The sequence below is a fragment of the Trypanosoma theileri genome (genome assembly GCF_002087225.1).
Source record: "Trypanosoma theileri isolate Edinburgh chromosome Unknown TM35_Tth_24_V1, whole genome shotgun sequence".
Classification (NCBI taxonomy): Eukaryota; Euglenozoa; class Kinetoplastea; order Trypanosomatida; family Trypanosomatidae; genus Trypanosoma; species Trypanosoma theileri.
In genome coordinates, this window is record NW_021639866.1 from 23,591 (window position 1) to 36,203 (window position 12,613).

At 41.2% G+C, this 12,613-nt stretch overlaps 10 protein-coding genes across 10 annotated transcripts; all 10 read left to right on the forward strand.

Moving 5' to 3' along the window:
* Positions 1–645, forward strand: TM35_000241070 (uncharacterized protein; the record flags this gene model as incomplete). The annotated part of the gene is made up of 1 exon (XM_029027519.1): positions 1–645. A coding segment is annotated over one exon (645 nt), but the record flags the coding sequence as incomplete, so codon positions are not given.
* Positions 646–767: 122 nt separating this feature from the next.
* TM35_000241080 (acetyltransferase) lies at positions 768–1,214 on the forward strand (the record flags this gene model as incomplete). Its single annotated transcript, XM_029027520.1, has 1 exon — positions 768–1,214. The coding sequence occupies one exon, from the start codon at positions 768–770 to the stop codon at positions 1,212–1,214; it is 447 nt and encodes a 148-aa protein (XP_028881024.1).
* A 349-nt stretch (positions 1,215–1,563) lies between these two features.
* TM35_000241090 (protein kinase) lies at positions 1,564–2,673 on the forward strand (the record flags this gene model as incomplete). Its single annotated transcript, XM_029027521.1, has 1 exon — positions 1,564–2,673. The coding sequence occupies one exon, from the start codon at positions 1,564–1,566 to the stop codon at positions 2,671–2,673; it is 1,110 nt and encodes a 369-aa protein (XP_028881025.1).
* Positions 2,674–3,110: 437 nt separating this feature from the next.
* On the forward strand, positions 3,111–3,716 carry TM35_000241100 (uncharacterized protein; the record flags this gene model as incomplete). The annotated part of the gene is made up of 1 exon (XM_029027522.1): positions 3,111–3,716. The coding sequence occupies one exon, from the start codon at positions 3,111–3,113 to the stop codon at positions 3,714–3,716; it is 606 nt and encodes a 201-aa protein (XP_028881026.1).
* Positions 3,717–3,861: 145 nt separating this feature from the next.
* Positions 3,862–4,371, forward strand: TM35_000241110 (uncharacterized protein; the record flags this gene model as incomplete). The annotated part of the gene is made up of 1 exon (XM_029027523.1): positions 3,862–4,371. One exon carries the CDS (start codon positions 3,862–3,864, stop codon positions 4,369–4,371), a length of 510 nt encoding a protein of 169 aa, XP_028881027.1.
* A 192-nt stretch (positions 4,372–4,563) lies between these two features.
* Positions 4,564–4,902, forward strand: TM35_000241120 (uncharacterized protein; the record flags this gene model as incomplete). Its single annotated transcript, XM_029027524.1, has 1 exon — positions 4,564–4,902. The coding sequence occupies one exon, from the start codon at positions 4,564–4,566 to the stop codon at positions 4,900–4,902; it is 339 nt and encodes a 112-aa protein (XP_028881028.1).
* Positions 4,903–5,080: 178 nt separating this feature from the next.
* Positions 5,081–7,930, forward strand: TM35_000241130 (uncharacterized protein; the record flags this gene model as incomplete). Its single annotated transcript, XM_029027525.1, has 1 exon — positions 5,081–7,930. The coding sequence occupies one exon, from the start codon at positions 5,081–5,083 to the stop codon at positions 7,928–7,930; it is 2,850 nt and encodes a 949-aa protein (XP_028881029.1).
* A 440-nt stretch (positions 7,931–8,370) lies between these two features.
* On the forward strand, positions 8,371–9,342 carry TM35_000241140 (putative U5 snRNP-specific 40 kDa protein; the record flags this gene model as incomplete). The annotated part of the gene is made up of 1 exon (XM_029027526.1): positions 8,371–9,342. The coding sequence occupies one exon, from the start codon at positions 8,371–8,373 to the stop codon at positions 9,340–9,342; it is 972 nt and encodes a 323-aa protein (XP_028881030.1).
* A 203-nt stretch (positions 9,343–9,545) lies between these two features.
* TM35_000241150 (uncharacterized protein) lies at positions 9,546–10,529 on the forward strand (the record flags this gene model as incomplete). Its single annotated transcript, XM_029027527.1, has 1 exon — positions 9,546–10,529. The coding sequence occupies one exon, from the start codon at positions 9,546–9,548 to the stop codon at positions 10,527–10,529; it is 984 nt and encodes a 327-aa protein (XP_028881031.1).
* A 394-nt stretch (positions 10,530–10,923) lies between these two features.
* On the forward strand, positions 10,924–12,456 carry TM35_000241160 (uncharacterized protein; the record flags this gene model as incomplete). Its single annotated transcript, XM_029027528.1, has 1 exon — positions 10,924–12,456. One exon carries the CDS (start codon positions 10,924–10,926, stop codon positions 12,454–12,456), a length of 1,533 nt encoding a protein of 510 aa, XP_028881032.1.
* Positions 12,457–12,613: the final 157 nt, after the last annotated feature.

Here is a 12,613-nt window from a genome sequence, read left to right on the forward strand (position 1 = left end):
TTTGGACAGGCAACGGCAGCACCAGCAACAGAGGTCAAGCCATCACCGTTTGGACAGAATACGGCAGCACCAGCAACAGAGGTCAAGCCATCACCATTTGGACAGGCGAATGCGGCAATGGGGGGCGGTGTCTTACCCTCGGGTTCCTTAGTAGGAGAAGGTCGTGAATCGTTGTCCGTGTTTAATAAGTCGGCTTTCGGCGGGAGTGCATTCGCTTCTCAAGGAGGAGCGTTTGGATCAAACCCTAATGTTGTTTCTTCTGCATTCGGTAAGTCGAATTCTTCTGGTGGAAGTGGTTTTGGTAGTGTTCCTTCTTGCTCTACTGCTGGCGAAGGGGTTGGTGGTGGAAGTGCTTTTGTTTGTCAAGGTTCTGCGTTTGGATCTACATTGACGGGGGGAGAAAGTGCCTTCGGAAAGTCTAGTGCATTTAGCCGGACCGGTTTTGCTGCTGATGGAAGAACGGCAGTCGGAGGTGCTTTTGGTATCTCTGGTGGAACTGCGTTTGGTGCACCGTTGGCTGGTAACTCTGCAGCACCAAGTGCTTTTGCGAATAGTAGTTCCGCTTTTCAGTCTTCGTCACTTTCAAGCATAGCAGGAAACTATAAGGCCACCCCACAGTTTAAGAGTGTTTTCGGAGCCCGCTAGGTGTTTTTTTTTTTTTTTTTATTATATGCGATGTAAAAAAAAAAAAAAAAGGGTGTGATGTTTGTGTGGTCTTGCTCATTGGATGCTTGTTTCTCAATCTAAAGTTTTTTTAAGAGGATAGAATGGCAGAAGAGTATGTTGACCTGGAATTGAGGGAGATTGAGCAAGACGATGTACCAAGTCTTCTGGAATTGCTCAGTCACCTAACTGAGGCCCCCGAGCTTAGCTCATCGTCTATGCGACGCATCGCTGATTTACGTCGTGAAGCGGGGATAGTGACAATGGTATTTGTGCATAAGCCAACCCGTAGAGTTGTCGGCACCGCGTCGCTTCTCGTTGAACCCAAATTTACCAGAGGAGGAAGGTCCGTTGGACACATTGAAGATGTCGTTGTTGATCCAGCATACAGAGGAAAGAAGCTCGGTAAAGCATTACTTAAGAGTCTTTGTGATACTGCTCGTTCGAGAGGATGTTACAAAGTTATTCTTGATTGTGCAGAAGGTTCAATAGAATATTATGAAAAGCTGGATTTTCGAGTTTGTGAACGGCAGATGAGGCTTGATCTATAGTATTGTAACGTAAAATTCTGATTATTTTGGGTAAATGTGATTATTTCTTTAACTTAGGTAAAATCATATATATATATATTTGCTTGTATGTGTGTGTGTGTGGTTTTAACTATATCATTGTTATCATCGTTACTATTATTAGTATTAGTATTATTATTAGTATTATTATTTTTTTATTATTATCTTTATTATTATTATCATCTTTATTATTATTACTATTATTATTATTATTATTATTATTATTATTATTATTATTATTATTATTATTATTATTATTGTGATTTATTATTATTGTTATTATTTCCTTTTACTGGTTTTCTGGTACCACCTTTCTCGAAGACTATCAAATATGCAGCAGCAGGAGCAACTTGTTGGTGGCCAGTACCGTGTGATCAGGCTTCTTGGGAGCGGTACGTTTGGGGACGCCTTCCTTGTGGAGAATTCTAAAGACGGTTCTCAGTACGTACTTAAACGTTCTAAGAACATAGCAGATAATGACCTGGTTCTTGCTGAAGCAAGAAATATGTTACTAACAACAAGTGACCATGTGGTACGGTGTTTTCGTGCTTGGGTTGAGCCGGTGGAGAAAAGATGTTATATAATACTGGAGTACTGTAACGGCGGTGACTTGGAAGACTACCTTTCTCGTGCCTTTCCCTTTACAGAAAATCAACTGATTTCCATGTTTGCGCAGTTGCTCTTGGGGCTGGACCACATTCATCTGAAACATCTTATTCATCGTGATATCAAATTACAGAATTTGTTGCTACAGAGTACAACGGGTATTGTAAAGATTGGTGATTTCGGTCTCAGTAAAGCACTTTGTTTTACTGATGAAATTTCCGTGACACGCTTGGGTACACCGCAGTACTTGTCGCCAGAGGTGGTAACTGGTTTGCAGTACACTAGGAAGACCGATGTGTGGAGTATGGGAGTGGCTTTTTATAGACTTATGACAAACAAACTGCCGTTTCCTGCGAGTAGCGTGGAGGAGATCTACGAAAACCTTGGTAAGAAACAAGCTATACATCCATGTCGGGTGGTAGAAGGCTATTCTGAATCCCTTGGGGATCTAGTAATGAAAATGCTAACTAAAAGTCGTACGAAACGACCAAATGTCAGAGATTTGCTTGCACTACCACTCTTTACCCCTGTACTTTGTGCGTGGCCATGGCAGTCCCCACGTCTTAAAGGGACCAAATGTCTTTTCGTTTGTCGACCCCAGACCAGCGTCAATGTGCGGTCTCAGCCATCTTTAAAGGCTGAGCGTATTGGTGAGTTTTCTTATGGAGATCAGGTCTTTGTGAGCAGTGATTCTCTCGATAACGATGGAGTGATGTGGTACCGCGTTCTATATCCATTGAATGGCTACTGTATCAAGGCTACTGACCATGGTAGACATCTTTTTCAAAGGGTCGATGACCCAACACGATGCTCTCCTATTACCTCACCAAGGTAGAACCTTTCTATTTCTTCCCCTTTCTATCTCTATCTATATCTCTCTCTTTTTCTCTTTCTTTTTATCTATATATCTAATGATGTTATATTAGAAGTAATTTTTCTTTCTAACGTAGTGACTGAATTCATTAGTCTTAAGTTTCAATTTTTTTTTTCTATTTTCACATGTTCTAAGGAACCTTGATGTTCTCATATTGTCATCACAACAAATGGTTTTATTATTATTATTATTATTATTATTATTATTATTATTATTATTATTATTATTTTGCATTTCTTCTGAATGCGGGTTGGGGTATTGTTATTAAGTGCTTCGTTATTTTCTATTTCTCTGTATTTTCTTTGCTTGTTGCATATGAGATGCATTTCTGTGCTACTCTTCAACTTTTCACTCTTTTCCTTTTTCTTCTTTGCGCCTTCTAGTACACATAAGTGGAGATGCACCGTCTGCAGTTTCTTGTTGCGCCTACCAGCACTTTAGTTAGATCCCTAACGGGGTACAACACTGTGCTTGGTACTGGGACTTTGCCTCAGGGATTCGTGAAAACACTTCAAGAGGATTTGAACGAGGAGGAAATATACCGGAGACAGTCTGGAATAGGTGAAACTCTTCGAAATTGCATTAGGCATAGTGATTTAGACCATATTGAAAGCCCAGAGTCTGATGCGGCACATTTGCAGAAGGTAGAATCTATGATGGAAAATCTTTTTAGCAAGATCCCACTACCTCTAGACCCAATGAAAACTGCGTTGGCACCTACTGAAGAAGAGTTAAGGGAAAGAGAAGAGCATGAAGTGCTGAAAGAGGCAGTTCGTGAGCAGTACCTTCGTCAAAAAGCGTATAAAGCGGCAGAAGAAACCAGGATATCTGAGGCAATGAAACGCTACGAAGTTGATAATGGGGATCAAAAAGTTTCTAGTTCTTTGAACAAAAAGGAGACATGTAATGATTCGCTAGAACTTCGCCGAAAGATAGACGATATGAAACGTCAAATCGAAAAGCTTGAGAAACTCCTTGAGTCAAAATCTCCCAGTTCATGTTAAATATTTCCATGTGTGTATGTAAATATATATATATACTTATACATTTTGTATATGACCGAATATGGTTATCTTTTTTTTTTTTTCCTTTACTGTTTGACTTTTACCATGGTAATTATTTCTTTTTTCCCCTTCTTTACAAGTACCTATGCTTAATAGACTGTTCATTAGTGGTGCGGATCTAAGGGGCTGCCACACCACACTCTCTAGCACTTTCACTCAGCGCAGGTACTGGGCGAAACCGAAGAAGCGCCCCAAGGTGGGCCAAGGCTTCCATGAAAAGGCACAAAAATGGCGTGAAGAGTACCTTCTAGATAGGCACCGCGTCCTTGCTGACAGCCTCCGTGCATATGTGGAGTTTAGCGCCTCAAAGCGCACAGAGCCATGGGACACACGATTTGAGCCCTTTGATCGAGTGGAGAAAGATGGTGCTTATGTGCTAATGCGATACCTTATGGAGGATAAGTTCCAACTGTGTAATTACCACCATCGACCTGTCAAGCGATTGTTTTGTAATGTTGGACTCATGGGGCCACAGATAACAACGAAAGCACGATGGAAACCATATCGCTATGCAACGAATCCTGCATTAACTACGAAGGCCGAAAGGATATTTCAGAAGGACCAAACTGTCTTCACGCATGGTCACAATGATTAGGGAACGTAAACACTGTGGATTTGGTGCTGAGCATGTTTTTTTTTTTTTTTTTTTTTTAATGAAAGGAGCAAAATATTTCTCCCTTTTAGATCCTTTTTTTTAGCACTTTGTATGAATATCTTTTAACCACAAAGCCTACCATTTCTTTTTTTTTTTTTTTTTTTTATTTGCTCTAGTTTTCCTCTCACGCATATGGGGAGCCCATCAAGAAAGAAGACGCGAAAGGAAGGACAGGTATCTATAACGAAAAAGAATATAAAGGCGGATAAAGAAGAAATTCAAGCACATGACGATGACATCCTGTATGCTCTAAAGGTGGAGCCGGAGCCAGAGCAGAAGGAAATCCGTGACCAGGGTACTGAGGAGTCTATTTCTACTGACTCCGACACCTCTGACAGCGAAAGCGAACTTCTAGCAGAGGGTGAAAATCTAACTGGAGCAGCACTGAGGGATTTTTTGCAGCACAATTTTCTTGATTATATAGATAAAAAGAGTTTATGCTTTACTGATTTAGAGGAGATGGATGTGTAATGAGATTCATTTTCACAAGAACAGAAAGAAACCAAGGACAAATATTACATAAAGCGTGAATTTTCCCCTCTTTTTTTATAATGTTTATATTGTTATTGATTCTATTGCTGCAAGATTACGTGTATGTGTATATTTATGTGTATATTTCTCTTTTTCTTTCAGAAGAAAGGACTAAAGGATGGTTCGCACTAGTTTCCGCATTGCTGCATCAGATAAGTCTGTCCCCTATCTCTCTGGGACGAAAGATTTTCAGTATTTGAGAGGAAAAGAAGCTCTTTTGTCTGGGATCACAAAAGAAACGGCGACCGGAGCTTTTGTATTAGCGGTATCAAACGCCAAAGATAACGGAAAATCAATAATGAAAAGTCTTTGTTCCCATTTTGCCGAAAGTTTTACTACTCCTATTGGGTCATATAAACAATTCAGTATTTCATTTATAGATGAATCAGCTGGAGATTTATTGCAATACCGATGTGATCGAATTACTGACATTGATGCTATTATTGAGGAAGAACAAGGTCGACATAGATGTTGTTCGTTAAAGGTTTCTGTGGTTCATCCAACCAGTAGTTCTTTTGATTTTTCCGATATTCACTTAACGGTGCTTATTTGGAATGAAGGGATACTAGACCATGATTTTGTTCGTGCTACAGAACGTGTTGCATCGGTCTTTGAAACCAGAATTGTGTCAATATATGTGTATCTTGAATCAATGAATGCATCTTTGGTTAAACAATACATAGGTATGGTTTACGAACTCCGTGCGGCTTGTGAAACGAGAGTCTTTGGGGTTGATCAAAGGGTTAGTTCACATGTTCGGTTGCAGGAAGTGAGAGCCTGGTCAATTTTTTTGAATGAATTTGAACACTTCGCTCCACAGTCAGAAGGACCTTATTTTATAAATCTGAATCCCAAACTGGTGGTTGGGGAGAAGTTGGCACATGCCATATCTAAGGGTTCTAGCTATATTGTAGCAGAAGAAAGTAATTCAAGTTTTGTAGACTTTGTTGTATTTCCTTTGGGTAATACTAAAGAAGGAGTTGGTCATCGAAGCATCTATTCTCCTCACTGTCGCTTAACGTATGAAAAAGGCATAGTTTGCATCCGCCCTGAATGTGGGATGACGTACGTTAACGGACAACTGCTTTCTTCTGAAATTGTGCTTCGACACAATGATCGTATTGTTTTGGGTAAAGAAATGGCTTTTCGTTTCGTTATGGTGTCAGATAAAATGCCACTTACATCATCTTCTCGAATATTGGATTGGGAATTATGTTGTAAGGAATTTGACTACGTGACATCAAATACTGTTAAACAAGCTGAATGTAATCAACTTGAAAGAGATTTGAGTCAACTAAAAGAGGATTATGAGGTACTTTACCGGCAACTGCAAATTGAACGTGGGAGTGATGACAAAGCTTGGTTGATTCTCAATAATCCTCCTAGTGATTATACTGCATCATTTGTGTGGCATTTAGGATGGATGAAGGTAGGTGACTCGATTACCCTGGGTCCAAAAGGAGATATTGATCTCTCATTTCTCAATGCTCTTGCAGTTATTTCCCGTACAAATAGTGGCTTCATATACAATTGTGGATCGGTGTCGTTGAAACTTACACACTGTCACCGTTTTTTAAATGGGGACAGTATCTTTTCTGTTTGTTTAAAACCTGTTGTATCTGATGATAATGTTCGCACCAAAAATAAGGTCTCTGCAGGAAAGGAGTTGGAGGTTTTTTCTGATGATGATATTTGTGAGCTTAGAAATAGATTGTTTGAGCTTCAATGGTCAATAACACTTCTCTTTGATTTTGCCTTCCCCCAAGAGAAGGCGCGCTCAGGTGGTTCTTCGAGTGATCCTTATCATGTAAGAAGAACACAGATGAGCAACGACGACATATTAACATCATCAAAATTCAAACTACAAAATGTAGCACATATGGCCGAAAAAATGACGGAGGCTATTCGAATGATAGGTTTTCAATTGATGAATGAAATTAACAATGGTATTTCAACAACCAAAAGGGATACTTGTATGATAGAAGACGGTGAGAATGCTACAAAAGAGCTCTTAAAACAAATCAACAACGACACAAAACTTTCACACGATTTACTTCTTCGAGTGCAACAATTGGTGGGGAGAATGCTTATTGAGGGGGATACACAAGGTTGGGGAAACAAGGTACAATCTGGTAGCCCGCTGAAAATTAAGAATTTTGGTAATATATCTTGCAATGACCTCAAAACGAGGATAATGAATGTCAGGGCCAAGTGCTTTTGTGCTTCTCCAGAACTTGTGCGACGGATGGGAAATACGCTAGATGTTCTTTCTGGAACTTCAGACCCCAATATGCTTTGGGAGCGCTATCTGAAGGTGCTGGACGCTCTGACAAGGCCATATACTGATGTTTCTACTGCGGTCGCCTCCAAGCGGCAGGGACTTGTGTATGCCCTTGTAGACGTTCTCGTGGCGCTCGACTACACCGTGCGGGGTGGACTTCTCACCGAGGAGGGGGCGGGTTTAGAGGCCCGTCTGCCGGCGTGGGAGGCGATCGCCGATTTTGTGCCCGCCGCCTTCCCGCCCCGCCCCTCCCGCCGGCCGACGCCCCGCGCCGCCTCCCGCCCGACCTCCCGCCCCGCCACCCCGCGAGACCGACCGGCCGGACACACACGCCCAGCAGACCCCGCACGGCGGGCCGCGTCGTCCGGGAAGTCTCCGCGTACCCTGCGAAGTCTCACACCCACAGGCGCAACCACACGCACCAATAGTAAATCCGCCGGACTAAGAAGCACGCCCACGTCACCGAGAGTAGGTGAGAGAGCGGTGGGGGTGGGTAGCACTGCTCCACGGCTGGGTGCCATCTCAGCGGTACAGCGCACACTGCGAGGAACAACAGTTGTTGGTGCCGGAAGAGCAACACCACAGGGAGGAGCACGTGCTGTTTCTCCCAAGTCTCCTCTTTTACGTGGCACGTTAGACGATTTGGCCATCGGACGAAAAAAAAAGAAGGCGCTCGACAGTGGATAGGTTTTTTATATATATATATATATATATATATATATTCTCTTATTCTACCTTCTTGTGTCAGGCACGCTTAGAGTGTGCATCAAGACAAAAAAAAAATAATCGAAGTAGACATCCGTGATTTGGTCATTGGTGAAGAAGCGGAATTCCCTCCTCTAGAGAGTTGACTGTTTTATTATTAACGCTGACCTTCTCACTTCTTTTTTTTTTCTTTCATTGGCGGGAATTCATGAAGTTTTTCTTGTCTTTGTCGCTTACAGTTATTATTATTATTATTATTATTTATTTATTTATTTATTTATTTATTTTTTGTTTTTCTCATTTATTCTTACATTCATGTGCATGTGACACACAGAAACAATGTTTCTTTCTTTGTTTGTTTGTTTCTTTCTCTCTCTAAAAAAAAAAAAAAAAAAACGAACCAAAAGAAAAATTAAAAAAAAATGTCTTTGGCCGTCGTTGAAAAACCTCTTGGTAGTAAGAATGTCGATGGCGTGTGGTTTCTTTTGGGTCACAATAGCGATGTGTTGAGCATTGCAACTGATGGTAGTGATGTTTTTGCTACCTGTGATGCAGGGGGTGTTGGACTTTTGTGGAAGCATAATAGCTCCAGTTATAATGAAAGTCCTTTGCATGTCTGTGGGATCAGAACTGGCGGTCCTGCCATCCTTGATTCATGCTTTTTAAATCATACGCGTTTATGCACTGCTCAGGGTGATGGAAACGTTGGTGTATGGAATGTTGAAACTGCGCAGTGTGTACATTCTATCTGTCGTACATCAGGTAGAGGGAGATCAAGTGATTGGTCTGTAATAAACGCACTAACTGTTTTAGATGGTAAACTTCTTGCTTACGGTGGTGATGATGGATTTTTAGTTTTATGTGACCCTCTACAAAATAAGATTCTCTCAACCGTAAATATGCGTGTACCAATTACGTCAGTTGTCGCTTCTTCTGATTCATTGTTCATTGGTGACGTTCTTGGAGGTATTCGCTGTTTTGATATTCGTATGCTCAGAAATTTATACACCTTGAGAAATCACCGCGATGTCGTGAGTAGTTTGGTTCTTAATGATGACGCCACAATGTTGGTATCATACGGCATGGACAACCTATTGACATTATGGGATGTAGCACCGTTTGCGCTTAGTGCGAATGATCGCTTGCTTCATCGGACTAATATACACCAAGGTGACTCACGCAAATTATTGCGTTGTAACTGGTCAAAAAAAGGAACTATATTGGTTCCTGCTGGAGATGGGCAAGTTTTCCGTGTCAATGCCTCGATGTTCGAAGGAGTTAAAATGACGCTCCCTGTCAGCCATCGGGAGGGGCCTGCACAGTGTTCTGTTTTTTTGGGCGATGAAGTCGCTGTAAGTTGTTCTGGATCTGAGGTAATACTACAGCCCGCGTAAGATAGAAAAAAAAAAATAAAGTTCATATATTTGTATAATAAATGAGTTTTTTTTTTCGTTATTCTTGTTGTTCTTGCCTGTTTGTATTTTTTGACCTGTGTTAGCTTTACAGAACAGCAAATCATGATCCTATTTTCTTTTTTTTTTCCCCCCTGTATATTTCATATTTTGACTGATATAGAGGGAGAAAAGAAAAACTGCTGATGGGGGGCACAAAGGGAAGGCGTGGGACTCCGAAGTATTTGCTTAGTGCAGAGGATACTCCTGAGGGGACCTTTGCCGTGATTGACCCCTTAAGCCAAAGACTCTTTGTGCCTCAGACTTCTATGATTGACACACTTGCAATGCACAGAGCAGGCGTGCCATCTCTGTGCCGCTTATACTTGCAAGGCCGCTGCCGCCAGGGAAATTCGTGCTTTCAGGCCCATGCTGATGCTAATGTTGTCCAGCAGTTACGTGAAGTTGCTCTTAAAGAGCCAACCTGTTGTGAAAAACATGGTGCAAAAAGTGACACCACCGGTGTTCCAAAGGACGTTATGGTAATTGTAACTGAGAATAACGATCAAGGGTGTCTTCTTAGAACAACGTTGGCGTATGTTACCATGACCAAGGGTCTACGAGCCCTTCTTAAAAGGCATCTCCCTGAGGATGACTCAGCAGAATCTGTGGTGGTTGTTCCTTTAAGTTCGCTTTGTCGACTTCATGGTTCTGGTCCATGTTGTCGCTTCGGCCATGAGTGCAATTTCGTGCATCTTTGTCGTGATTTAATTGCCGAGTTTAAAAATAGAGAAAATGAAAGTGATCATGAAAATGTAACTACATCCCAGGCTCTGACAACACCGCCATCTCTAACACTACCACCACCACCACCACCACCACCATTACTACTACAAGTTACTGACGCTTCTCCTGTAGTCTTGTCACCATCGCAATCGAATACCAAGAATTTGACGGTACAAAATGAACCAACTCTTTTCATGGGGATTAGTCCTGTTCAGTTTGCCTCTTCCCAAAGTATTTTCCTCGGTAAGCATACGGGTAATGGAGTTGTGTCCCTCTCTGGTACGCCAAAGCTAAGCACATCGCCAGCACTCTCGCGGTCGTACAATTCAACATCTCTCGGAATTGTCTGGCGACATAATCCATATGGAGGGACGTCTTCTGCATCATCTGTTGTTGAAACTTGAAGCAAAATAACGACAAGAGTGAAGAATTTTTTTTTTTTTTTTAAAAAGAGAATTAAGGATTTTCCTTTTCACTGTGGGATATAATTGGTTTGCAGCTATGAAAGCACTCTGTGTTTCATGCATGGATTAATATCATCATCAGTGATGCATAATATCCTTTTAATTCAGTGTGTTTCATTCTTCGCTTTCTTTCCTATATTTCTAGACATTTTCATTGGGGTTGTAGAGCTATGTGTTGCTTTATTTCATTCGGTTTCGAGAATTTGATCAATTAAAATTGACATAAGGACATTTTTTTGACTGAGTTTTCTCTCTTCTTTTTTTTTCTCTCTGTTTTCTACTATTTTATTTACGTAGTAGATAGGGGTGAGGGTGGTGGAGAGACTGATACTCTATGGATTCCTCTACAGTATCATTTGAGTTGGAGAGTTCAGGATCTGATACACCGCCGAGTGAACTACCTCCGGTCACGTCGAATGGTACTAAAGAAGGAGAAAAAACACATTCGCCTATGGCGAAATCGCAGCATCACAGTTACCCGTCCACACCAATCATAGTACCGAAAACGCTTCAAGCGCATGCAGCTGTACGTTCTACAGATATTGAAAGCCATGATTCTCATGAATTTCCGAGTTTGCTCTCGACACAGAAGAAGACATCAGGCTTTTCATTGGAACGCTCACTTCGTTCAGTCGCTCAGTACTTAACTTCTAAACCTGAACCAAACTTTCAAGAGAGGCATATTCTTCTTGAGGATTCACCAACCCATCCAGCCCAATTTGTAATACGTCAGGTGATGAGGAAATCCAATTGTGGTAACAACTCCATTAATCATCTTGGTGGGATTGTTGAGATTTTTTCTCTTAAACGGTTATTAGATGTTTGCGCCTTTTCAGTACCTGAGAAAGATACCTTTGTATTTAAAATGCTACCCCAGTCTTATCACCACTGTGGAGCAGAAGAATCTGCTGCTCATACAAGTTACGCTCCGGCTGGAACCTACTCTTCTTCATCCGTAAGCTCTCATGGTGATGTTGGCTTGCAGCTTCTCTTTAGGGGAACAACTGCTGTTTTCTCAGCGGCAAAAGAGTATTTTCGAAAAATTGAAATAAGATTTGTATCGTCTACCGAACGGAATGAGTGGTTACAGTGGTTTGAAAAGATTTTCGCCGCCTTTCTGTTAGACTCTATTCGTACAGGTTGTGATTCAAAATATTCTATCAATGATATGAAGAAACTTGTAGAAGATAGTAATAGAGTTCTGCAAGAAAAACCACCACCCGCTGTAATTGAAAGGTATATTGATTTTTTTCTTAGTTCTGCAGGTCGCGAAGTTATCGACAAATCGAAAGAAATGCAAGTTACAGATCCGAGTGATGTTCCTAATGGTGGTATTCTTCGTATCGAATTAGGGGATGATCAGTACGAAACTCGACGGTTTGCTTACAAAAAACGTGCAAAACGGTCTGAGTGTGGAGATCAGGGGGGAGAAGAAGAATATATCGTTATGTATCCAACTACTGTATCTCAGCATGTGAGGATGGTTCCCAAGCATAAAGTACCTATATCGCAGTTACGTGTCATTGTAGAAGAAGAACACTGGGGAAATACTTTTTTTCTTGAGCAAAGTGCGGGTGCCACAGATTCTGAGAGAAAGTCTCTCTTTGGAGTTTACCCAGGGCAGCTCACTAGGCACCAGTCTTCATACGCTACGATACAGCCATCTTCTAGCAAGGATTTTGCTATAACTGAGACGATTAGGCTTCAAACGAATAGTTTCCCAAATCGTATTAAATGGCTTAAATGGTTTGAGGCGGTTTTGCGTAAACCTGTTGTCTATCTTTCCCGTGTTCGCGAAGAGAAAGAAGGACAACAAGAACCCTCCAGTAGCCCAATACTAAGAGCCTCATCACTCTTCCCAGAATAGACGAGATCAAAACCCCTGTGGTAGTGGAGCTGTAACCTCTAGATACCTACATATATACATACAAACAACCTTGTATACATAAATGTATGTATGTATGTATGTATGTATGTATGTGGATATGCATTGCTCTTTTTTTTTTTTTTTTTTTTTTTTTTTT